The 26,934-nt window shown below is 38.7% G+C and overlaps 1 protein-coding gene across 2 annotated transcripts; it reads left to right on the plus strand.

The window, feature by feature from the left end:
* The first annotated feature begins 22,424 nt into the window (after positions 1-22,424).
* On the plus strand, positions 22,425-26,691 carry LOC120531653 (dynein light chain 2, cytoplasmic). Of its 2 annotated transcripts, none has more exons than XM_039757255.1 (3): positions 22,425-22,523; positions 25,417-25,552; positions 26,061-26,691. In XM_039757255.1, exons 2-3 carry the CDS (start codon positions 25,421-25,423, stop codon positions 26,196-26,198), a joined length of 270 nt encoding a protein of 89 aa, XP_039613189.1. In that variant the 5' UTR covers positions 22,425-22,523; positions 25,417-25,420; the 3' UTR covers positions 26,199-26,691. The 2 variants fall into 2 exon arrangements, with proteins under 2 accessions (XP_039613189.1, XP_039613190.1); XM_039757256.1 differs by lacking the exon at positions 22,425-22,523 and adding an exon at positions 22,854-22,925.
* Positions 26,692-26,934: the final 243 nt, after the last annotated feature.

A 26,934-nucleotide genomic window follows, 5' to 3' on the forward strand; every position in this document is an offset into this window, starting at 1 on the left:
CTGGTGAATGTCTCTGACCAAACAATCAGAAACAGACTTCAGGAGGGCGGTCTGAGGGCCCGATGTCCTCTAGTGGGTCCTGTGCTTGCTGCCCAGCACCATGGAGCTCAATTGGTATTTGCCATAGAATTCCAGAGTTGGCAGGTCCACCACTGACACCCTGTGCTTTTCACAGATGAGAGCAGGTTCATCCTGAGCACATGTGACAGACATGAAAGATTCTGGAGAAGTTGTGGAGAACGTTATGCTGCCTGTAACATAATTCAACATGACCGGTTTAGTGGTGGGTTAGTGATGATCCAGGGAGGCATATCCATGGAGGGACTCTACAGGCTAGACAACGGCACCTTGACTGCCATTAGGTATCGGGATGAAATCCTTCGACCCATTGTCAGACCCTATGCTGGCACAATGGGTCCTGGGTTCCTCCAGGTGTACGACAATGCCTGGTTTCATGTGGTGACAGTATGCAGGCAGTTCCTGGAAGATGAAGGAATTGATACCATTGACTGGCCCCCACGCTCGCCTGACCTAAATCCAATAGAACACCTCTGAGACATTATGTTTTGGTCGATCTGACGCCGCCAGGTTGCACCTCAGAGTGTTCTGGACCTCAGTGATGCCCTTGTCCAGTTCTGGGAGGAGATCCCCCAGGACACCGTGATCCATCGTCTCATTAGAAGCAAAACACCTGATGTTGACAGGCATGCACACAAGCACATGGGGGCCATACAAACTACTGAGTACAATTTGGCGTTGCTGCATCAAAACTTTGGCAAAATGGACTAGCCTGCCACATCATTTTTTCACTTTGATTTTCACGGTGTCTTTGAATTCAGACCTCTGTAGGTTGATCATTTTCATTTCCATCAAACAATGTGGCATCCTTTCATTCCTAACACATTACAAACAGTCCATATCAGTAAAGATATCCAGCAGGATTTTTTTCCCATTAAGATCTGATGTGTTTTCAAAGTGTTCCTTTAATTTTTCTGAGCAGTTTATATGTGCCCCATGACAATGAAATTATTTAAATATGCTTTGAAATTCATGATATATAATGTATTGAGCCTATAAAACATAGTCACCCCATTGGAGGTTTTTATATTTTATGTTATACAACATTAGAACTTGGCAGATTTAATTTGCCTTTTTTGGACACTGATTAACAGAAAAAGAGTCTTTAATGTCAAAGTGAAAACAGATCAAAGTGGTCTAAATTAATTACAAATACAAAAATTGAAATGACTGATCACATAAGTGTTCACCCCTTTAGTATGACACAAATAAGTGAGCAGTAGGGCAGCCAAGAATTAGTTCAATGGAGTTCATCTGTCTCTAGTCGAGGGGATTAAGTTGTTTGTAGTGGAAATGCACCTGTATGTGGAAGGTCCAGCTTGTAGTGAGTCAGTATGTTGGCCTAAGTTGCACAATGAGGAAAAAGAACAGTCCAAATAACTCCATCAAAAGGAGATTGAAAAGAAAAAGTCAGGGGATGGAGACAAGAAAATGTCCAAGTTCAGTTAAAATAATCATTAATGAATGGAAAAAGTATGGCATAGCTGTAAATCTGCATAGAGCAGACCATCCATAAAAACCGAGTGATCATTTAACAAGATGACTAGAGAGGGAGGCCACCAAGAGACCTGTGATAACTCTGAAGGAGTTACAAGCTACAGTGGTTCAGACTGAAGAGACTGTGTCCGGAACAACTGTTAACCAAGTGCTTCACCAGACACAGCTTAATGGGACAGTGGCAAAGATGGAAAAGCAAACAACACATGATATCTCACCAGACACAGCTTAATGGGACAGTGGCAAAGATGGAAAAGCAAACAACACATGATATCTCCGTCAGAAGGCACATGGTAGGATGAGGCATCACAGAAGGTTCAATGATCTGATGAGAACTAAATTGAGCTTTGTGGGCATCATGCTAAATGCCATGTTCGGCACTGCACAGTATCAAAAACATATCACTTGTGTACTATGGTATGGCTAACTTTTATTTTTTAAATGCTCAGCCACAATTTACATTTACTGGGACATCTACAACTGAATACAGGAGTGTCTTATCAATTATTCCTAGGACTGGTCAACTAACTGCAGTGACCCAAGTTACAGGCATGATTTTACATTTATTCTCAAGCCAGACTTTATTATGATTCTTAAGGAGTTGATGGAGACATTTAATATACACAACTGAGTTACTGTTGGATTTCTTCTCTCTGAACCTTGTGGCAGATGACTCAAGGCATCAGCATTAGCATGTCATTTTCCCTCTTTATACATTAAAGTATGTTCAAAAGCAGCTGCAGTCAATGCCCAGTGCTGAATGCCAAATACGACACTCCTTTCTGTTCACCAAACAGACCTAGAAAGGGGTTGTGATCTGTCCATTATTACAAATGGTTTGCCTAAAAAGTACTGATAGAACTTGCTCAGACCAAAGATTATGGTTAACGCTTCTTTTTCAAGTTGTAAATAACCCCACTCATCTTTAGTCAGCATGCAGGACATATAACCAATGGGTATTCTGTTCCATCCTCCCGCCTATGAGAGAAGTCTGTCCACACATTTGGATGAGGTATCACAAGACAGGTACAGGTATTTCCCCTCATCAAAATGAACCAATAACTAATTAGATTTTAATGGTTCTTTGGCTTTCTGAAAAACCTGCTTTTCCACAACTCTCCAACAGCATTGAGATTCCTTATGTAACAGTCGATGGAAGGGTTTCAAGGTGGTGCCCATATTTGGAAAAAATCAAGGATATTTATGCAACTCCAAAAATATTTTAAGCTTCATCAGGCTACCTGGTTGGGGTGTGGTAGAAATTTAACATCTTATTAAAGAAAGAAATATCCCCTAACAGGAGAAATCAGTTATCAGGCAGGAGAAAAGCTATTTATTGTATCTTTTAATTATTCCTCAGAAAAATGCCTTGGAGAGAACATTCTTCAAAAACAATCCATTACAGCATGGTCAGAATGATCAGAATGGTCAGAAAAACAAAAAATAGAGGTTCATTTTATAAGCTGTTGAATTTACATACAGTGTAAATCAACGCATATATTTTACTCTGGTTGGTTCCTTAGTTTACACCCAAATGATTGATATAAAAATTTAAAGTCCATTATATTATATTCTGGTTCTTCTTAAACCTTTGAGTTGCGCCACCACCCTTGAAATTTCTGTACATATAACAACTGTCCGCTCTCATTTACAGTACAGGACATCTGCTGATTTCTTAGTCATCCTTCAGTACATTTTGTATGTTACATCAACCTTTCTTCTGGTACATTCTTTATTTACTTGACCATCTCAATATTTTTCCTAAACCAATTCTTGTATTTCAGTGTACATTTTGTTGTTCACTTGACCTTTATCTGGTTTCCGACATTTATTAACCCTTTATGCTGTTTCTGAAAGATGAATTCTATGTTACCCTAAAATTATTCTGCCACATTACCCCCTTTGGGACTTCATAAAGTCCCACTAAAACTGTAAGGAATAATTTCCTCTTGTAACCCTATTTCTAATCCGTATAAAACGTGTGTATACTAAATATGTCCCCCCATAGAGGCTAAAAGGAAGCAAAAGATTCCTGGCTAGCTGTGTTTTAAGATAAATCACATACATCAATAATAGCTAATAAACTCAATAAAAGTGAACATAGAAAATCAAGTCAACTAATAACATATATCAAAGTTCTTTTTCTTCAGAGTATATTGGCATTACATTTTTTCCCCTGTAAATCTCAGATTGGTTTCCCATAACCTGATAATTTCCATGTAGGATGATAAAAACATTGTCAAGAACTATCTGATTTCCTTATTTTCCAACAAACATTAGCTGTCTTAGTTCACAGAAGTGTACATAGTTCTATATTTTTCACCAATAGTCAGGTAATTTAATATTACTGTTGGTGGTGATACAGACAATGCAAGTATTTACTTTAAACTTCCAAAGTCCCTAGTTTATGGTGCCAATGATATGTACAACAGTAACCAGAGACAGAATCCTTATAAAAACAACTATTCTCACATCCACAAAGTTGGCCCTAATTACATCCAACTGTGGTCTTAAATTAGATGATCACCTTTGCTACATGAAAACAGATATCCTCCTGAAAGTAGGTGTCAATCCTCCCTTCAGAAGATGTCAGCACTACTCTCATTAATTCAAGCCACTGGCTCATGTGAAGGTCACATTAAAAATGCAAGGGTTGTACCCAAGTTTCTTTTATTGATGTTAAAATCTTTTGCCACCAGCTGGGATCCTTGGTTTGTATCTGGGTTTTCCACTTTCACATACTCCACATTCACCACTCCATGCACAAGACACTTCATCTCTGTTGTGCCAAATTATTACTTTGTTTAGCTATCTTCTATATTACTTGGGCCTAAGAAGCCATAATAGTAATTATTTGTCCTGTATTGCCACCAACTATTTCTGTCCATATAGCCTTAACTACCCCAGGTCCTAAAAAATACTGATAGGACTGTACCACAAACTTCATTTCCCTTATACCATGTTCAACAAACTTTAAATGTTTGTACTATATCCTGTATTTAATATAGCACGTTTAAACCTTAAAACCCAATATCATACAATTTGTGTCCAAATGTTGTATCTAATCCTAATGCAAGGTTACTAATACATTAATATTCACATTTGTTCCATCCTTCTGTATCATTTACTATAACAATGGTACATTTTTCTTGCTTCAAAGCTTTTGGTTTAAACTATATATTCACCTGTCATAGAGTTATGTTAACTCTATGTTATCCATCCTATTATTAAAATCAATAACCAAGAAAAAAAAATTGTACTGACTTTTAACTGGTTATGCTACAAGTGCTAATGATCACGTGTTAAATCCCAATTAACAATTCAAATTACATACAAACATTTAAAAGTATTTTTTTTCCACCAAGTATCAACAGCCTTATTAAAAACAGCTATCCAAAATTATTTACTCTTACAAATTGCATTTACTCTAAGTGCTGACTAAGTTATGCTACTAACATTTTCTAAACTGTTCAATTATATTGTCCCAATTGCTATACAGGTTAAACCCAAAATGATTCAAATTAACAGTACTGTAATTGTGCAGTAATTCTATTAATAAAACAATAGTTACAAATATTCAATACATGTTGCTTATGAAAAAGAGTTCATGTGCCTTGCTGTGCTTGTAGATAATTAACTTTTCTTCCTATACCTTCTGTAACTCCATAGTTCAAATCATGAATTTTCCTGGAAAGAATGCGCTGCAGAAAAACTGAGATTAGGTTGTGGTTTCTGACTCCTAGAGCAAGAAGAATGAAAGTACAACTGCCATAAAACTGCAAATGAGTGGACAAATTGTAAGGGATATCAAGGACAGTTAAAGTTTGCTCTGGCAAAGAACATAGAACCCTGTATAGTAAAACTGCAAAGGATATCAATATCTGTAACTTTTAATCTAATGAATGAGGCTCTGGTCTGGATGCCATGCAGACTGTCCTCAATGATTCTGACCCCATGATGATCATTCAGAATCAATGGTCACCTGCACAGTTAGCAGCAGGAACTCATCATCCCTTGGACTGGAATTTGAATACATTGTCCAGTAGTCAGTTGGTCAGTGGCCTGGTCCACAGCTTGATCCCCTCTCTGGTATGGCTTGTTTCTCCTTGGACTCGGATGATTTATTTGTCTGCGTATCTTTGGCACAGCTCAGTCTCCAGGTTCAAATTCAAGTGCTGTCATAAACATTGTCCTAGGAAAAACAGCTTTTTCCTGCAGGTGCAAAAGACTTCAAAAAGTTTTGTTCCATATTAGTCGGTATTGCAATACTTCATTAGTAATTTTTAAAAGTTACTTATAGATCCCAAAAATAGTGTCTCATGAGATATTAGGCCTGTTTTGTTGGGGATACACCTTATCAAAAATAACACTAGGAGTAAAACAGATGGTCATTTTATCCAGTCTCTGCTTGTCTCTTAGTCAGTTTGTTTTTAATGGCCAAAAATAAATTTTGTAGGTGGCAAGTGCAATGCACAAGTTTTCATTCTTTGCACACATTATGTTCCAAATTAGATACCTCAATAAAAAAAATCCTCTATAGCTGTATCTAGTTTGGCCATTTTTGTGGACTCCACTCAATTAAAAGCATATTCAAGTAACACAAAAACATCAGAAAGGTTTAGGGCAGTCACCCGTATAATATTCCTTGGCTCTGAATAGGAATAATTGTGAGACGATCACAAGACTGAGTCCAAAACAGAACTGATGATGTGGAGGTAAGATGGCTTTTAAAGGCCAGTGGAGGAAGTGACGTCATCAGGGCCAGAAGTGCCACCATCGCTAGTGCCAGAAGTTATGTCACCACAAGACCCAAAAATTCCCCCAACACACACACACAGAACCGAAAGTGCCGTCATCAAAGGCACCGGAACCGGGTGAGAAGACGTACGTCCAGGAGTGGCAAGGTAAACCAAACCAAAACAAAGAAAGGAGAAAGTAGAGTGGTGTGGAGGTTATTAGTTAAAGAGTCATCTTCTGTGGAGGTTTCTGTAGAAAATTTAATTTAAAGTATTTACTTCCTTTCTTATTCCAATCTTGAAGTGGAGCCAAGACAGGCATTCTTTTATTAGAGCATCAAATTATATAAATAAAGCTAAAACCTTCTATCAGCGATGTATCATTCAAACAATAATATTCAATTTTACACTTAAGATATTCAAATTACTTGTGAACAAGGAGTGATGGGAAAAGAAATCAACATCTCACACTTTAGTTGTTTTTTGCACACATTTTTGTTGATGTCACCCTGAGATGCTTCTTGCAGCTTCTCCAGAGCAATGTACAGAAAAAGCACAGTCTACCCTTTTAGTTATTTAACCCCCCTTTTGTAAAGCATATCTTAGTATAGAACACTACCTAGACTGGAAGCCAGTGCTCATCACCAGTTTTCTTGCTGTCCTAGAGAATATGTCCTTTTCTTACTTTAATTTAAAAATTACTAAAAGAACTTTCTTCCATTTGACTATGGCCAGTACTCAAAGAAAAAAGGTACAATTTATGCCAAATCGGGAAATGTTTCATTCGACCTAATCATATTCATTTTTAAGTTTAAACATTGTATATATTGTGATTAAGGCGCTTTATTGGAGCCGACCCGACACAGACTGACACCAGAGGCACAGGTAAAATAAACAAAAAGATTTTATTTTTTCTTCACCTGTGGGGCATGAGATTCCCTGTAATCCCCACAGGCACAACACAGTCCCAAAAACACCACCAAAGAAAAACACCCAGACCACTCTTTTTTTCCTCCGCTGCTCCCAGGGCCGCTTTGTCCTCCTCCTCCCGATTCTGGCGCCCTGAGTAGTGGCTGCAGGCTCCCTTTATAGCCCACCCAGAAGTACTTCAGGTGGTAATTAACCTAAATTAGACTGCACTTACAGGTGTGGCTGCATTGCCGCCCACATGGGCTCAGGGAGCCTTGCAACCCCACCTTGGTGGTGGCCACGGAGCCCAACCAGGATGAGCTCTGGTGTTCCATAATACTGGTCCCGATGCAACCCAGTGGGGCTGCCACCAAGTGTTCCGGGGGACGTAGAGTGCATCCCATGGCTGCTCCCACGGATCCAATGTTGAAGAAGCGTCCTGGCCGGGCATGGGTCCTGGCCGTCCGCCACAATAATTATGTACTCCTTCATCAATTGCCTCATCATTTCAAACACCAGATATTTTCATACATTGTCTTTAACCAATGTAAATGGCACTATATAGCGCCTGACCCGACACAGATTGGGCACAGGAGGCATGTGTAAAATAAAAGGATTTTTTATTCCTCTTCAGCTGGAGGGCACGTCTTCCCCATACTTCCCCCAGCCACAACACAGTCCCAAACACCAGTACAGCACCAGTAAACCACAAACACTCTTCTCTGGCACCACCACTCCTCCCTCACAACCTTGTCTTCCTCCACCCGACTCTGGCCGATGAGTGGTGGTTGCTGGCTCCCTTTTATAGGTCACCTGGAAGTGCTCCAGGTGTTTGATCACCGAGATCCGGCGGCACTTCCAGGTGTGATGAAGCTGTTGTCCACACGGGCTCAGGAGTCCCAAACACACCACCCCCTGGCGGTACCTGCGGGACCCAACAGGGCTGCCCCCAACTCCAATTCCCAGGGTGCCCTGTGGGAAACTGAGGCACTACACCAGCCCAGGGGGGCGGCCATCTAGTGTCCAGGGGGAGGTATTGCACTGTCCAGGGCTGCTCCCCCTGAATACAGTGTGCAGGGGTGTCCCGACTGGGCATGGACGCCAGGCGCCTGTCACACCAAGCATATTCCCAAATTCACTCATATTCCTTCAAATATACTTCACTCACAGAGATCTCGTTCACATTGCACAACATACTCAAACTTATTTAAACTCTTTCTCATTATTATTTAGCATCTATTATTTAAAGCATTTACACACTCTTTTCCTTTCATTGCTTACATTTGTTTTACTCCATGCAGAGAATATGCAAGTTTGAACCTTCATTTCCTAACACCTCATGAAAGCATTTAAAACAACAAATATACACCTTCACATTCAGAATTTTGTTTTTAATAAGTCAGCTCACACACACACAAACAAGCAGCATTTTATCCTAGAAAGAAATTGTCTCTTTTATATTTTATAATTATTAAAGAACATTTTTCCTAAAGACTTGACCAGGGTCTGAAGGAAAGATGTATTACACATCTTCATCTTCTTCTTTTGGCTGCTCCCGTTAGGGGTCACCACAGCAGATCATCTTCTTCCATACCTTTCTGTCCTCTGCATCTTGCTCTGTTACACCCATCACCTGCATGTCCTCTCTCACCACATCCATAAACCTTTGCTTAGGCCTTCCTCTTTTTCTCTTGCCTGGCAGCTCTATCTTTAACATCCTTCTATACTCAGCATCTCTCGTCTGCACATGTCCAAACCAAAGCAATCTCGCCTCTCTGACTCTGTCTCCCAACCGTCTAACTTGAGCTGACCCTCTAATGTATGCATTTCTAATCCTATCCATCCTTGTCACACCCAATGCAAACCTTAGCAACTTTAACTCTGCCACCTCCAGCTCTGTCTCCTGTTTTCTGGTCATACAAACATTTTTATAAGTAAAGTGGAGACGTTTTCATTTTATAAAATAGTATACATTTTCAAAACTCACATTTTAGCCTAAATTAACTCAGAGCTCTGGAAATTTATTAGATATTTCTAAATTTGTGTGCTAAATATATTTTTTAGCAGACACTCGTAACGTTTAATTTAAATACCAATACATTTCAGACAAAGAAGTCCCATTCACACGTCCTCTCCATTTCTCTTATTTTCTAGTCGCACTCTCCTTGCATGCGTAACATTACAGCGCATTCAGATTGGACTATTTTAAAAGTACAGGTATTTATTTTAACCAGTCTCCCTCACTACAATGTGTTAATAGGATCTTCCTTCTACATCATCAGTCCACTTGCTCTCACGTTTGGAACACTTGCTGCTGCCATTGTAAACATCTGGTAAAAAGACAGATTCCCCTGTACAACATCTTCACTTCCTAAACCTTCTTTCGGCCACTGGCCATTACTTAGTTTCCTAAATTTAAGACCTGTCTTCTGTTCTACGTATATCAGCCTTAGACTTTCCAGCCCTACGACCAATTTACACACGCAATCTCTCAGTCACAATAGTTACACCATTTATTTTCTTTCAATTCGTAATTTACTTACAGAAAAAACAAACCTTACAAATCCATACTAATGAAAAAAAAAATCTTACTTTTAATCTTAGCCCTTCCTTTTTCTATCATACAATTGTGGTCTTTTAACCCTATTCTACCTGTGCGCTTCACCATTTCATGGGTTGCAACCTCTTAACGTGTATAATGTGGCCTTCACCATTCCACTACACACGTGAAGCGTCCTTCACTTAAATCTACTTGGAACGACTCCAAGAGCCACATGAACAGGAGACAATTAAGTGTCCAAAAGTTAAATGAAGTGAAGACAAGAAGTCTCCACTCAAACCGAAGACCTCAAGTCTCCAAGAGTTAATCCTAACCCTATTTTAATGACCAATTCCTTTTCTTTATAGAACTTACAGTATGTTCTTAACTACACTAAAAACTATCCTAACTCTATACAGAAAACACGCCTTATTTTAACGGCTTGGGATATTACCCAGCCCCTTATCCCCAAAAGAAAAAATGAACATGCCTCCTCCTACCATTTCAGGTCTGACAATTGTGTCCTCCAAATGGGAGTCCCGCGCAGATGGGATCAAGTCCATTTCAATTTTGTGTCATTGGCTTCGCATCTTTTCAAATTCTTCTGCTGGGAGTTTCCTCCGAGGTATGGAACGCCTTATCATTGGGCACCAAAAACTGTGGTAGAAATTTGACATCTTATTAAACAAAGAAACGTCTCCTAACTGGACAAATCAGTTATCAGGCAAAATAAAATCAATTCATTGTATCTTTTAATTACTCCTCAGCAAAATGCCTTGGAGGGAGCATTCTTCAAAAGCAGCCCGTTACAGCCTGGTCATAATGATCAGAATGGTCAGAGAAACAAAAAATAGAGGTTAATTTTATAAACTGTTGAAATTACATACAGTGTCAATCAATGCATATATTTTACTCTGGTTGGTTCATTAGTTTACACCCAAATGATTTATATAAAATAAAAGTCCATTATATTATATTCTGGTTCTTCTTAAACCTTTGAGTTGCGCCACCACCCTTGAAATTTCTGTACATATAACAACTGTCCATTCTTGTTTACACCTGCTGATTTCTTACTCATCTCTTAGTCATCCTTTAGTACATTTTGTATATTACATCAACCTTTCTTCTGGTACATTCTTTATTGGCTCGACCATCTCCATATTTTTCCTAAACCAATTCTTGTATTTCAGTGTACATTTTGTTGTTCACATGACCTTTATCTGGTTTCCGACATTTATTAACCCTTTTTATGCTATTTCTTAAAGATGAATGCTATGTTACCTTAAAATTATTGTTCCACAGAGGTGCTTCCTTAATGGCTACTACCATATTAGGCACTGGGTTGATGCCATGATGATCTACTTTATATCCCATCCTTGTCACCAGTAATGTTCTAATGACCAGTCAGAATAATTCCCAATTTATGAATTTATTTCAGAACTTTCTTGGAACAACAGGCACTACACATAATTATTCTTCAAACCCTCCCTATTCAACTGCCCTCCTTTTCCACACCTCTCTAATAGGACCCCTGCGGCCTGATTAATAATCCAATGGTTACTTAACTTGTGAAGGTACATCACCCACCTTACTCCTAGTCATTCCCAATGCAAACCTTGTTCATCATTATTTCATGCTATGACTAAACTTGACAAGATGCTCTTATATCAACATATGTAGCAGATTTATTTTTTATGAATTAGTTTAGTCATTTTGAAGCATTTACTGATTTTTCTTGCCTTCAGCATTTATGCATCAGCTTTTTTAAATTTCCTGTGCTATATAAATTGCCCTGGAAGTTATTGTTCAAACTAGAAAATGTTAGCACAAGCAAAAGCTGTATTTCAATGCTCCTCATCTGACCTGCTCCACACTTCACTTAAATGAGTTCAAGCTTAAGTAAAAAATGTTATTATTTGCATCTGCTAGCTTACAGAATTATAATTACCTGGATGAACTTCTGAAACATTTCAGACTTTATAGTATTTAATTGACTTGATGGTCGAGTGAAAGACATGCAAGTCGCCACTGGAAACATTTAGGGTGCCAAATCAGTCATCCCCTTTTAATTCCAACAAAAATATTTTCTTCAGAACAAACAAAAATCAGAGTGGCTATGCGTGCCAACAGCACATTTTTTTTATTAATTGATATAATTAATAAAAAAACATGATTTTAAAAAATGCAATAATAGTGTGGCTTTAAACAATTTATTTTTTACAAAACACAAAATTCCTTTGCCTTTATTGGTACTATTTTAGTTATGTTGCAACCATGAACCAGAAAAACATTAGTAATAGAATAAAAAAAAGTTTCTACAAAAGACTGCCAACTGGCAATGTAATAACAAAGTTTTCAGAAAGGAACTGTCTTGTCTTGGGTTTGGTTCAAGACTAAACAACTTTTCCCATCAGTAGCATGTTATAAAGATTGAGCACCCAAAGGAGTGGAGTCAGTTGCCCTCAGTAGGTGTATTCTCTGTGCTAAGGTGGGGACAAGAGAGGAGAATGTTAGCACCAGCACCCTCTCTCGTCCCAAAACGGTATTACATACCTATGATGAGCCTGGAGAGTGGTCCACAGATGCACATATGTGACAATGTCCAGAGTCTGCATTTGATTTGAAGTGATTTCCTTTAATTTTCAGGATAAAGTATTTTAGAACTTAGTTGCTTGATTGTATGATTGTAAGTAAAGCTTCATTTTATATATTGGACTTTACGAAAATTATCTTGCCACTTGCATTAACAAGAAAATTCAGTTTATAGTTGCTGTTTAAGATGCACTTGTTAAACACTTGATTCTACTTGCTGTAAAAAAAACTCTATCATGAATGTTTCTCTTCTAGTTTGTATTATCTAAATCTCATTAAAGTTATACTTTACACCACAATTGTTCTTTGCTTTTGTCAAACACAAAGTGCACAAGCAATTTTTTAATATGGCAAGTATTACAAATGCATGAAATTAGTTATGATTTCCCATCACGTATTATTTGCGAAATGTGGACAAGTAAAGGCAACAAAGGTCAGTGATGAGGCAGTGGTGTGTCATTCAGAATCCTAAATGGGATGATCCTAAGCACAGTAATGGAAGGATCCCCAGAAGTTATGGTTCCAAGGATGGATTTGTATTGAGAGAAGAGAGGTTTCAAAAGGCTGCAAGTTCCTTACATCAATAGGTGGCTTTTGCCGACCTTGGTAATGGACAAGTGTAAAAGCACTGTGATGTTTAGGACTATAACTGCTGGGGTCACTAGGGCTTATTCTAGGATGTGGTTTCATGAATTGTCAGGGTCATTTCTGAACACAGAGGTGACCTCTACATTTTCTCCTGAAGTAGTATCTCACTAGAGCTTAAAATCCCCTTTTGGTAACTGGCCATTTCAGCTTGCAGTTGGGAGAATAGTAGTTAGGAAGGGCCCACCTGGCTGAACAAAGTGGCCAATGTGGTTCTGGATGGTGGAGAGGGAAATAGAGGAGTGTTAGTTAGTGTTGTGTGTGAGCAGCCATCCAACTGGTCCAGGGAGGAAACCTACTTCTGTGTTTGGGTGGGGGGTCTAGTCTTTATTGTTCTCACCTTGTTATCTCACCTTGCATTTTCACACTACAGGAGTACAAGTTCCCAATTCTCCTACATGTTTATGTTGTTTTAATAAATCACTCTTGTTCATTTAGCTGAGCCTCCTTCAACAGTTTTGGGTTTAGAGTTTCCTCATGAGCACCCATAAAAGCCATAAAACATTACCTTTGTGAATAAAATCATTTTGTCATGTGGTTTTTACATAATCAAAGTTAGATTAAATAAAGTTTTCTTTTATTTCCACATTTTTTCATTAACCAGGCAATTTGCTACATGTGAACAAGAGTCACTCGACCTTATGGTGTCAAGTGACCCATTTTTAACAGCACTTTCTATAAAAGATCTCTTCCCACATGGCCCACCACAATAAATTCAACTGGGAGAGCTACTCTCACAATAGAGATAAGAGTAATTTCTTTAGGATTTTTTTTTCCACTTATCATACATTAATCATAAATTTGTTTTTTTTATGTTTTTGGACAATGCCAGAGGAAACCATTACTTTACGAAGTGTCTATCTGAACATAAAGGGTAAAAATAAACCATTTACTATACAAGATTGGATAGAAAATGCACAGTACTATAACTAAAATCTAGACTTATTCTAGAATGTAGTGTAATTTTAAAATTACATAACCAAGAATGCATGATCTACTTCTGTCATTGTTGCAGCAACAAGTGGAGCTGATTGACCGATGCCCTTGAAAAAAAGTATTCCAGTCACTAGCACTACATTCATAGGTTTTTTTTGGAGCTAATCTTCTGAAATTTTAAAACCATTCCCATATTGACTTACCATACTGAGCAGAAGTATGTAACTCATCTCCTGGAGAGCTGACTTGGCTCTGTGTTTTCACTTCAGCCAGGTTGCTAATTAGAATCCAACACCTGCTGTTAATGAAACATAACATGAAAATATATGACTTGTTAATGCTCCACATTAGGACATTCTTAATATTGTAAATTGTGATTTTTCTGAAAACATCATTCAAATGTTTTGCAGATACTGACTGATTGTATGGTAGCTATTGGCTTCCTGAGCACTCTGTTATTAGTTCACAGCTGGCTAAGGCATGTTAAGCAAATCAATTAAAATTAAAGCAAAAACTAAGTATATTCCATTAGAGCAGCATTAATTGAATATTAATTAAGAAAGAAACTGAAACACCTGTTGCAGCTGTTGTCCTGTTGGATCTGAATTTGAGACCTCAAGAATGGTCCTCATAATGCATGCAAGACCTATTTTGTCACTCTGAAACTGTGGAATGAATGCAAGAGTAACTCGATGAGATGTGCACATGGCTATGGACATTTGTGGCAGCTTATTCCTGCATGCTCCTTTCAAGTTCTGCTATCACATTACATAGTTTTCCTTCTTTCTGTCAATGCTAATCTCAGGAAACGTTACAATTCTGTAAGAAAGGTGTTGATTATGATGTAAGATTTATCTGTTTTGGAAAAAAACGTCTATGCAGCTGAGGAAAGCTACCTTTCTTACCAGCTTCTTTGAAACCTACATGAGTTGTACAGCATAAAAATATTCCTTAAAGTTTCAGGCCATTGTTTATTGACATAGGCAAGACTGACACCATAAAAAGAAAGGGTCCCTGTATGCTCTGGTGTAGTCATTTAGGAAGCCATTATCTAATATGAAAGTCTAGAACAGTGGTTCCCAGACTTTTCTACTTTCCACTCCTTTTCTGAGATGTTGAGTGAAAGATCCTTTTCCCACTGTACTCTTGGATCTTTGAAAGGGAGGGACTGTAAAATGGTTTTATATATTACAGAAATGCTGTCTGATTCCTCAAGAGTGATTGATATTTTTTCGGCCATAGAGGTAGGTGGAAGGTGAGGAAAATTGGGCAGGTTTTGTTTAACAAAGTTTCTAATTTGAAGGTAGTAAAAGAAATGTGTTGCTGGTAAGTTAAATTTAGAGCGTAATTGTTCATAGGATGCAAAGACGTCATGGTACAGATCTCTAAGTGATTTAATCCCAAATGTTTTCCAGACATTAAAAACTGCATAGGTTTGAGAGGGTGGAAAAGGGTGGTTCTCGTGCAAAGGTGCCAGAGATAAAAGCTTCTCTATCTTAAAAAACTTCCTACATTGGTTCCATATTCTGAGTGAGTGAAGCACAATTGGGTTGTTAGTACATTGGCGATAACTTGTATTTATTGGGGTGCAAAGCAAGGAATATATTGTGGACCAAACCTGTGTATATTCATCTATTTGTATCCATGTCCAGGTTTTTATAGTTTGTATGTTTGCTGCCCAGTAATAAAATTGAAAGTTAGATAGAGCCATGCTGCCTTCCGCCTTAGGTGTTTGTAGGATCACCCTTTGGAGATGTGGATGTTTTGAATACCAAATAAATGAGGTTATGGTTGAGTCTAATTTCTTAAAAAAAGATCTATCGATGTATATTGGAATGTTTTGAAATAAAAAGAGAAGCTTAGGAAGGATATACATCTTAACAATGTTAATTCTTTCAGCTAAAGTGAGATGAAGGGTTGACCATCTATGCAAGTCTTGCTTAATTTTTTCCATCCAGACGGCAAAATTTTGTTGATAAAGAGCTTTCTGTTTATTTGTGATGTTTACCCCTAAATATTTAAACTTATCTGCGATGGTAACAGGGAAGGAGTTCCAAGACATTTCTAAGCCCTACACCCCTACAAAAGCTTTGACTTATATTCGCTCCCTCTACAAAAGAAACACCAGATTTGAGGAAGTCAAATTTATTTTTGAACCACAAAGTGAACCACATACACTACTGTGTGTGAAGAAACTGATCTCAAAACTGAATTAAAAAATAAATTGAGCAAGTTACCTTTATAAACCTGAATAATATTAGAAATATGCCCCCTTGAAGCTTAGACACTTGATTAACGATCCAGTAGTTGGGTTATCCCGCGAACCATCAAGTGCCACAAGAAAATGACACATGATCAAAGATCAAGGGGTTTGGGAAATTGAAAACCCCTGTGAAGCAACAGGTGCATTTCGTGCCACCAAGCAATGAAACACAGTCAACAAGCTTTGTTCAATGATAACATCTACACTGCATTTCAAAAACAGATGCATTACACTGGTAAAATTGCTGTACTACCGCCAGGACTGCCAGCAGGGGAAATGGTCTGAGAGTAAGCAACAGATGTTGCATCTAATTCAGTCCCCCTTGTTCCCCCCTGGCAAAAATGTCAATCACACCTCGAAATCAGTAATGTTTCACGATAAGGTCTTGCATAGAAATCAATACTAGACCTTGGCTTTCTCTACAGATCATTGGAAAAGTCCAAATTCAATTCTCTTTAAAAAAGTTATTCACCTCTATGAACGCTTCTCCCAAAGCAAGGAACCTATTACAACATGCATGTCTGTGGCTAATTCACAGGTAACAATTGCATGCACAGGGCTTATTGTTTTCATATCACAGAACAGGAGCACTAGCTGATAAATGACCTACAAATGACAGCACACTGCTAGACATTGATTGCACCACGATAAAGCCGCACAATGCACCTTACTCAATTTTGGTGAATTGCGATGCAACCTTCCACTTTGTTGCACCCTGTGAAATGCCATATCACACCACAGGTTAAGAACCAATTACTTATTATGACAATATCTGAGCTGGTTTTGTTGACCGTAATTGCAGGTGGCTTGTAAAACACCAATTTTTGAACCTCTTCCATTTTCTTGACGTAGTATCTTCCTGTGGACCATTTCCAAGAAGCTAGAGAAGACATTCAACAAGTAACTTGCAAATTCTAACGTTTAAATTTAGAGTTTCCTCCACTTTGAGATCAGCATTGTGAAATGATATTTTAAGGAAGGGGGTATTGTTGACATAAATTAAAATATGCAAGACATCATTGTGTTGTGAGCATGCATTCCAGAAAGTCACTTTAACTTGCATTCATTTCTGTATTTATCACACATTGCACACACAAATAAGTTACTATAAAGTTTTTACACAAACTTGTGAGATAGGGAAATAAGAACATAATGAATTTGACAAACAAAAGTAGACTATTCAGTTCCTCAAACTTGTTTGTTTAGCTAATAGCTAAGCTATTGCTGTATCTCATCAAAATATCTAGTTTTAACTACATAACTTGTTAGTTTGTTCTAACTGTTTGCACAAACAAGAGCTTCAGTCCAAAATGCACTTCTCTTTAATTTCCACTAGTGTCCAAATATATGTGACTCTCCATGTTGTCAAAAGAATTTGGATCTGCATTATGGATGCCTTTGAGAATTTAAAAAACCTGGATTAGGTCTCTTCTGCCTTTGACACGGTCAACCACCAGAACCTCCTTGCCACCCTCTCTGACCGTGGCATCACTGGAACTGCCCTCAGGTTGTCTGAGTCCTGTCTCTTGGGCAGATCCTACAGTGTGTCCTTGTGAGGAGAGATGTCCCTGTTCAACTCAGCCCATTATCACTAACACCCTCTTAAGTATGCCTGCAACCTTCAGGTGGTGATGGATGACCAACTATCCTTCAAGGACCATGTTGCAGTGATCTTTTGGTCACTTTATACAACATATGCAAGATAAGATGATATCTGATGGAGTATGCAGCACAACTCCTGGTCCAGGTTTTGGTCTTGCCCTATTTGGATTACTGCAGTTCTCTGCTGGCAGGGGTACTAACATGTGTCAACAATAGTCTACAGCTGATTCAAAATACAGCAGCATGTCTGGTGTTTAACCAAAAGAGACATGCCTCTCTGTCCAGATCACTACATTGGCTGCCTCAGTTAGCACCTAATGTGCATCCGGAAAGTATTCACAGCGCATCACTTTTTCCACATTTTGTTATGTTACAGCCTTTTTCCAAAATGGATTAAATTCATTTTTTTCCTCAGAATTCTACACACAACACCCCATAATGACAATGTGAAAAAAGTTTACTTAAGGTTTTTGCAAATTTATTAAAAATAACAAAATTGAGAAAGCACATGTACATAGGTATTCACAGCCTTTGCCATGAAGCTCAAAATTGAGCTTAGGTGCATCCTGTTTCCCCTGATCATTCTCGAGATGTTTCTGCAGCTTAATTGGAGTCCACCTGTGGTAAATTCAGTTGACTGAACATGAAAGGCACACACCTGTCTATATAAGGTCCCACAGTTGACAGTTCATGTCAGAGCACAAAATACGCATGAAGTCAAAGGAATTGTCTGTAGACTTCCGAGACAGGATTGTCTCAAGGCACAAATCTGGGGAAGGTTACATAAATATTTCTGCTGCTTTGAAGGTCCCAGTGAGCACAGTGGCCTCCATCATCTGTAAGTGGAAGAAGTTCGAAACCACCAGGACTCTTCCTAGAGCTGGCCGGCCACCTAAACTGAGCGATCAGGGGAGAAGGGCCTTAGTCAGGGAGGTGACCAAGAACCTGATGGTCACTCTGTCAGAGCTCCAGAGGTCCTCTGTGGAGAGAGAACCTTCCAGAAGGACAACCATCTCTGCCGCAATCCACCAATCAAGCCTGTATGGTAGGGTGGCCAGACGGAAGCCACTCCTTAGTAAAGGGCACATGGCAGCCCGCCTGGAGTTTGCCAAAAGGCACCTGAAGGACTCTCAGACCATGAGAAACAAAATTCTCTGGTCTGATGAGACAAAGATTAAACTCTTTGGTGTGAATACCAGGCGTCACGTTTGGAGGAAACCAGGCACCGCTCATCACCAGGCCAATACCATCCCTACAGTGAAGCATGGTGGTGGCAGCATCATGCTGTGGGGATGTTTTTCAGCGGCAGGAACTGGGAAACTAGTCAGGATAAAGGGAAAGATGACTGCAGCAATGTACAGAAACAACCTGGATGAAAACCTGCTCCAGAGCGCTCTTGACCTCAGACTGGGGTGACGGTTCATCTTTCAGCAGGACACCGACCCTAAGCATACAGCCAAGATATCAAAGGAGTGGCTTCAGGACAACTCTGTGAATGTCCTTGAGTGGCCCAGCCAGAGCCCAGACTTGGATCCGATTGAACGTCTCTGGAGAGATCTTAAAATGGCTGTGCACTGACGCTTCCCATCCATCCTGATGGAGCTTGAGAGGTGCTGCAAAGAGGAATGGGCGAAACTGGCCAAGGATAGGTGTGCCAAGCTTGTGGCATCATATTCAAAAAGACTTGAGGATGTAATTGCTGCCAAAGGTGCATCGACAAAGTATTGAGCAAAGGCTGTGAATACTTATGTACATGTGATTTCTCAATTTTTTTATTTTTAATAAATTTGCAAAAACCTCAAGTAAACGTTTTTCACATTGTCATTATGGGATGTTGTGTGTAGAATTCTGAGGAAAAAAATGAATTTAATCCATTTTGGAATAAGGCTGTAACATAACAAAATGTGGAAAAAGTGATGCACTGTGAATACTTTCTGGATGCACTGTATGTATATGCAGACACACTGCTGGTGTTGCCACCTTTACATGACATCAAATCTCACTCCAGTCACTTTTCATGTGTAGCTCCTAGCTTGTGGAACAAGCTGCCTGCCTCCATTTAAATTTCTGGATCTTGTTTGATGAATTTCTGAATAATTGCTATTAAGGCTTTTCAAATCTAGGAATTGTAACCATGTAGCTTGTATTTTGTTCTGAGCTATTCACTTCTTATGATCAATTTGTACCCAGGAAACAAACTGACATTACGCAAATTTATGCACATTGTTGCCAGCCAACAGTGTCTCAGTTGGGATTTGCACACTGGGGGAACATTGTCCCCAAAACACTGGCACAGTGTGGGCAAAAAGGGAGCACAAATATTGCTAGTCCATCCATCTATTGTCTATTTCAACTTATCCAGGGTAGTGTTTCTGGGTACCTGGAGCCTATCCCTATAAGCAATAGGCAAAGCCAGGAACAACCCCAGACAGGGCACCAGCCCATTGCTATATGAACACAGTCACAGCACAGGGCAAATTTAGCAGTACCAGTCCAACTAACCATTTTTGTACTGGGGTGGAACTGGAGCATCCAAAAGAAACCAGTATAGACACAGGGAAAACATGCAAATTCCACACAGGGAGGACCTGGGCTGCAAACCCCTATCTCAGCCATGCTACCACTGCACAACCCCTTACCAGTCCTTTCCTTGAAACTTTTTTAGTGCTTGTTTTTTTATCAACTAAATCACACAAAATTAAGAAGATTTAAAATATAATTAATAAAAACATGATTTTAAAAAATGCAATAATAGTGTGGCTTTAAACAATTTATTTTTTAAAAAACACAAAATTCCTTTGCCTTTATTGGTACTATTTTAGTTATGTTGCAACCATGAACCAGAAAAACAATAGTAATAGAATAAAAAAAAGTTTGAAAATTAATTTAAAAATGATACTTTTTGAAATTGTTCAAATTGTTATTTATACTTTTACAATCGAAATCACTTGGTGGCTTTCCTTTGGACAGCTTCGAGTGCTGCATGATTCTGTTTTGTTGTATGGTGCTCAGAACTGCCCTCAAGTCTCACTAGTGCATATATAGTCTGAGAATAACATCCCGCAATCTATATTCAACAGGTTTTGCTATATAACCTAATATTTTATTGGCCATGTGAATTGCTTCTACACAATGACAATGTTGTCAATGTAATCCCCCTTATTCTTTCTCAGAGGTTGCATCCCATGTGTCTCCCATCTTGCTTTTATAACTGACGGTCCTCTTGCCTACATATAGCACTTTGCGCTACACGTGGGCCAGTAACTTTTGGCCAAATGCTTTTCATCGATGGTGTCGGCTTTGTATTTTAACTAAGGGGATAAAATCGACCCTGCCGTGGATTAAACGGGTTTAGCAATACATGGTTGAATACCCAAAATTATTTGCAAAACGATCTGTAATAAGTTTCTAGTGAGTAGCGGTTTTGCGCTTCCAGTTTTACCTGTACGTACCAAGTTATTCTGCTTTCGTGATCCGATGACAATAGAGAATTGTGACTGTTATGAACCTGTATATGTGCGTTTGATTAAGCATTAAAAAAACTAGTTGCCAAATACTAAAAGGCACCAGTTTCAACACCTTTAAATCACTGTCTTTGTCACATTAGTTGTCACGTTAGTTGCTGTTGCTTCCAGCATGGGGTGCTGCAATCCTTGCGCTTATACTACTGAATCCCTTATCCTTGCTTATGAAATAAAACGTGAGCTTGTTTTTCTTGAATGGCGATTTTGTTATGTGAGAAGCAAACAACATATACGGATTGCTCCAAAAGATGAAATATTTCCTTTTCCTATAAACACTTTCGAGTATAGATTTTGAGAATGGCACCGAAGACTTCCCTTCTTTTTTATTTTCACTGTTTCTTGTAAAAAAATATATAGTAGTACCTTTCACTGCGAATATTACCACAAAGCAAATCAATTTGAAGGACGCATCAGGCTAATCTCTAAATTTCCACAGCTAGAATTTCATGAACTCAATAGTGACCTCGTTTGGCCAAGGTGTAATACATGGCTATCCGAAGGGAGGAGGCAAAAGTGCCAGGCTATCAGCTGCCACTTTCGAGCAACTTTGTGGTTCTGCACCCTAGCATATAGCGAGGATTCAACGTAGCACCACGGATAAGAAACCTCCCACTTAAGAATTTTACGGTCGGCGATGACTCGTAATTAGTCGAGCACCGTTTCAATTAACTGTGCAGTAGAAAATGAATTCCTGGATAGCACTGATAACAGAAGTGGGCAGAGGAGTTTCCAAAACAATTATAGTTAGACACTCATCAGGTGAAATGTAATTATGCTAACCGCTGTGCCACCGAACCGCAAACGATTAAATTAAAAAAAAAACACCAGAGTAACCTTTCACGAGTAACATGACAAAATACCGCATGTGTTACGATGACTGGAAAACACACGACTTCTTATTTATTTTTGTATCGACAGGCAAATTCCTGACAGTTTTGGTCCACGGAACACTTAAGCTTATCCCGTTGCATTGTGGTCTGAAATAAGATGCGGAAAGAATGAAGCTAGTAGAAAACGCTTAGAGGGGGAGGAGACACAACTCTGTCCGACCAATGTGTAACGACGGGCGGGGCGGGGCGGAGGCGCGAAGGGAGGGGCGGTATTTCAGTGGGGCAGTGAGCCGCTGTACGGAGAGAGATACGCTCCTGCTTGTCTGAGAAGCGTTCGGCTTGACAGAGAAGTGGTATACACTCTAAAACAAGGTAATGGCGGGCTTTATGTTGTTTTAATGGTTGTGGTACGCGGAATTACAATTTTGAGTAGAAAAAACTGCGTTTATGCCCGCTTGTTCGAAGTTGAGCTTTTTTTTTATTTTTAAGTAGGAGCTTCCCATAAGAGAGGTGGCGATGGTTGTAAATGCATTTTAGCAAATGTGCTGTGCGACGTGTTCTCGCGCGTTTAGATTTCATTTGTACATTTTTATCTATTTATGTTGACCGCAGCGTGATCCCTGCGCCCCGAGAATGAACGCGCATTCCTGCGCATAAAGGGGAGGGGGCGGGGATTGTAGCAAGAAATCGAGGCGCACGTCACGCTGGTCCTCTGCGGTTATTTATTTATTACGTTTGCGGAGGGCTGCACCGCGAGTTCACGGAGACCGACGGGTAGGTTATATAACCCACCAGCTATCTTTTGTGTTCAAGAGAATGTATGACCATGTAAACGTGTTCATTTGTCTTTGGGGTTCATTTGGTAAGCAGTGTGTCCGGTATAGTTTATAGCTTCTTCCCCGATGTGCATTTACATGGGATGACTATGGCATTTTACAATAAATGACACGGTCTTCTCGGTGCCGCCGCCGCCACCATCACCACCTAGGGGAATATTCGGGTGCTGTTTTGAGCTGCGAGCATACATCGCTTCATTCGTAGTCGGTTGTTGATGTCCGAATGGAGCGGTTTTCTTGGGGTCCCCTAGGTGGTGTGTGTCTGTGCCTTTTTTTTTTTTTATAGAACTGTATACAGTATTTGATGGTTCGTTGTGACTTGAGTAGATACGTTTGCCCGAGAAAATCGCTTGCAAAGTGTATCTCAATCACACATTCGTATTGTGCACTTTTTTCAATAAAAATGTACACATTGGCTAGCCTTGAGTGTTTTTGTCATCTGTAACGAGAGGATTATTGCACCCGTCTCATTTATGTATGCAGCTTGTTTGTTGAACTAATATATTTGTAATATATTAATCCAATTTTTAGTTTAAATTTGAGAACTCGTGTTTAAGTTAATGAAAGTAAAAAAATGGCTCTATTACAAGGGTTAAAACGTGCATTGAAATGGGCAGTACACAAATAATGCAATTCATGGTCAAATTCAGGCCTGTTCGTATTGGTAATTCAAACATCTACATCATTTGCAGTTTGCATTATTTTATCCTTTTCACTCTGCGGTGTAGTGCAAGATAGGACCTGCCACTTTTCTCGGCAGCAAACGTCCATGTATAATTGTCTTTTTATTGTCATTGACTAAATAGTTCACTGTACTCTAAGTATCTTCCAGTGTAGTCAACCTTGCTAGGTCATACACTTGAATTAAAATGCTTTTTAAAATTATTATAAAGAGGACTCCACACCATGCACTTGATAAAAACGACATCTTAAAGGTACCTCGTTAATTGAAACATTTATTGATCTATGTTGGAATAATTATGAATGGTTACAGTTGCAACAGTAAATGGTACTGCTTGTGTTAGTTGAATTAAATCCTAGACTGCAAGGCTGCTTTTCTGCAGAAAACCCATTATTTTAATAGTTGTATAGAATGTTAGTTTTTCTTTGAATGGTCATTGTGGTGACATCCAGTCACCCACAGTCAAGAGTGTATGTTTTAAATGTTAATGTGGTAGGTTTGGCTGCTTACAAGTTATCATGCTGTTTTGATAGTTTAGTTACTAGAACAGTAATATACTTTATTCATCTTTGAGTTTTGCCTTTTATGGTGCATTCCGTTCTGTAGCTATCATAGATAACTTTCTTATTGAGCCCCTTCTAATCCAGATTTGGGGTTACAGGCAGCCATAACCTTGTAGGACAAGACAGGGACCCCAGAAGGTTCTTAGCAGGGAGCACTAATACATATAACTACATAATTCCATAATGGATCAGTTTTAAATGTTGCTATTTAATCAAATGGGAGGCAGTGTGGCAGCTTGTTGCCTATGGATAATGTGATGTGTCCTGATGTCCCCAATGAGACGAACACTTAACTGGTACTGTCTTATTCCAAGACAGTGGCATGCTATAAACCTTTATTGCTTATGAGGCTATTCTAAAAATTATCTTTAATTTACTGACTCTTCAAGTTGACAAAGCTGTCAGTTTTCATAGTGTTTTAAAGCCAAATGACAGTAAACTGTTTAAACCACTTAAACTGGTCAATTTTTTCTTTTTGTGAACCGCTTCTTAAATTTATCTAAATTGTGGTGGTTCTTCTCCCAACAGTTTAGTTTGACCTGCTTTTATGTGGAAATTTCAGGCCATAATCAATTCCTTAAACTTAGACATCCTGCTTCTCTGTAGTGTTTTAATTTCTACCAGTGTAACAATGTTTTAGCTGCCTTGTTCCCAACTGCTCATGGTGTCTCGAATGACGCAAAGCTTTGTGTTTAAAATGGCCATATACCCACAATATTTGACATCTGAGAGTAGTCTTTGCTGTAAAGCATTTAAGATGCTGTTTGGTGCCTAGACCTTTTGTGCACTTAGCGCTCAGATGTATCTTCCTTGTAGTTCAATTAAGTGTCTAGTGTTTGTGCATGTGCTCTTTTGTCTGAGGATTCTTTTACTGGAAATGCAGTTGCTGTTAATGTTGGGCAGATGGATCAGCATATCCTAGACTAGTGTGGGGTTTTTTTTTTTTAATATATGAAAGTCTCCACTGTAATATTCTAGTGCATGGAGCTCTCCACTGAGACTATTTTATTGCCTTACGCACCTGATGTACTACATGGGCATTGATGAACCTTTATGCACATGTGTAAACATGAAAAAAATTTTAAGGATTGTATTTTCTTTATGTAGAGTCTTGAGTAAGTCAGTAAATAACCCCAGCAGTCTTGTCTCGAAGGAATTAACTAAATTGCCTCCTCATTTTCTAGAAACATGTCTGATAGAAAAGCTGTGATCAAGAATGCAGACATGTCTGAGGACATGCAGCAGGATGCAGTGGATTGTGCCACCCAGGCCATGGAGAAGTACAACATCGAAAAGGACATTGCAGCCTATATTAAAAAGGTAAGACCTCTTCTGGGATGGTCATTTGTTAGAGAACCACTTCTCCTCCAAAGTGGTCTACATTAACAAACTTCAATTTTGATTGACAATTTTTTTTAATGAAATTTAAAATTATAAAGAGCTCCATGTTCATGATTCTTTCCAGTACAGTGCTTGACAATGCATTCTTTTGAAGCTGCCTCAAATTTAGTATGTGATTCTATTTAACCAAAGTTTGTATGAGAGACTGTAACATGGCATTCAAAGCAGCAAGTATCTGAGTAATTTATACTACTGGAACTTTAACATTCTCAGTGGTCTTAATTGTAGATTCTGTAGAATGTGTATTGCCTGGTTTAAACCCAGGTCTTACCTACTAGTGGATTGCAATTTATGTGAAGTAATACAGTAATTCATGATTGAATTTGATGAGTTGTATGTAATTGGTGTGTGATATTATATATAAAAAATATAATTATACACACACATGTAAAATTCCTAACTAAAACCTGGCTTGCTCTTTCTACAGGAGTTTGACAAGAAGTATAATCCGACATGGCACTGTATCGTGGGAAGAAACTTTGGGAGTTACGTCACACATGAGACCAAACACTTTATTTATTTTTACTTGGGGCAGGTGGCCATTCTTCTCTTCAAATCTGGTTGAAGGAAGGATGTAAACAATCCTGGACTGCAATGCACTGATGGCTAAAGCCACATTTCTCCACACACTAAAAGAACTGGCTGTGCAAATGCATGGACTGTATACAGTATTTAAATGTGTATATGTTGCAGTAATTAACTTTTTTCTTTAGTTGCCTGGAATAAATAGGGGAGAGGGTAGTGTAGGATTTTTTTTGTTTATGCTTTATCTTTTTATTTTCTTTTGTATTGCACAAATTGTTTAAAAAAAAAAAAAAAAAATTAATGGTGGCCTTTAAAGGGAAAATAAACGAGTCTAAACTCCTGAGAGGGAAGGAATGTTCTACTGTGCATTTGTTGTTCACTCTTATTCCCATCTTCATGAAGTGATGGCAATATGCTGGTCTGGCTTTTATTTAGTGTGAGCTTTAATTTTACACTCTACATTCTTTTGCATCTGCTAACTCTTGACATTCTAGTTATGAATTGGTGGGATTTACTAAAGTGCTATATAAAGGTGTGGTGTGTGTGGTGGTTTTTTTTTTTTGGGTGGGGCAGCAAACATCAGCTTTCCATATTTAAATATTTAAGGCCAAATATCAACTTTTTTTTTTTTTTTTTGGTGGTATGTTGTTGAATTTGACCCTGTCTAAAATGTTAATGCAAGGCTTTAAATGTGATGTTTTCATGAGGCTCCATTGTGTGACTTCATTAATACTTAACCCTAAAAATTGTGTGAAGTCTTCAGTGGATGCATGTTT

The sequence above is a fragment of the Polypterus senegalus genome, chromosome 6, assembly GCF_016835505.1.
Source record: "Polypterus senegalus isolate Bchr_013 chromosome 6, ASM1683550v1, whole genome shotgun sequence".
NCBI lineage: Eukaryota > Metazoa > Chordata > Cladistia > Polypteriformes > Polypteridae > Polypterus > Polypterus senegalus.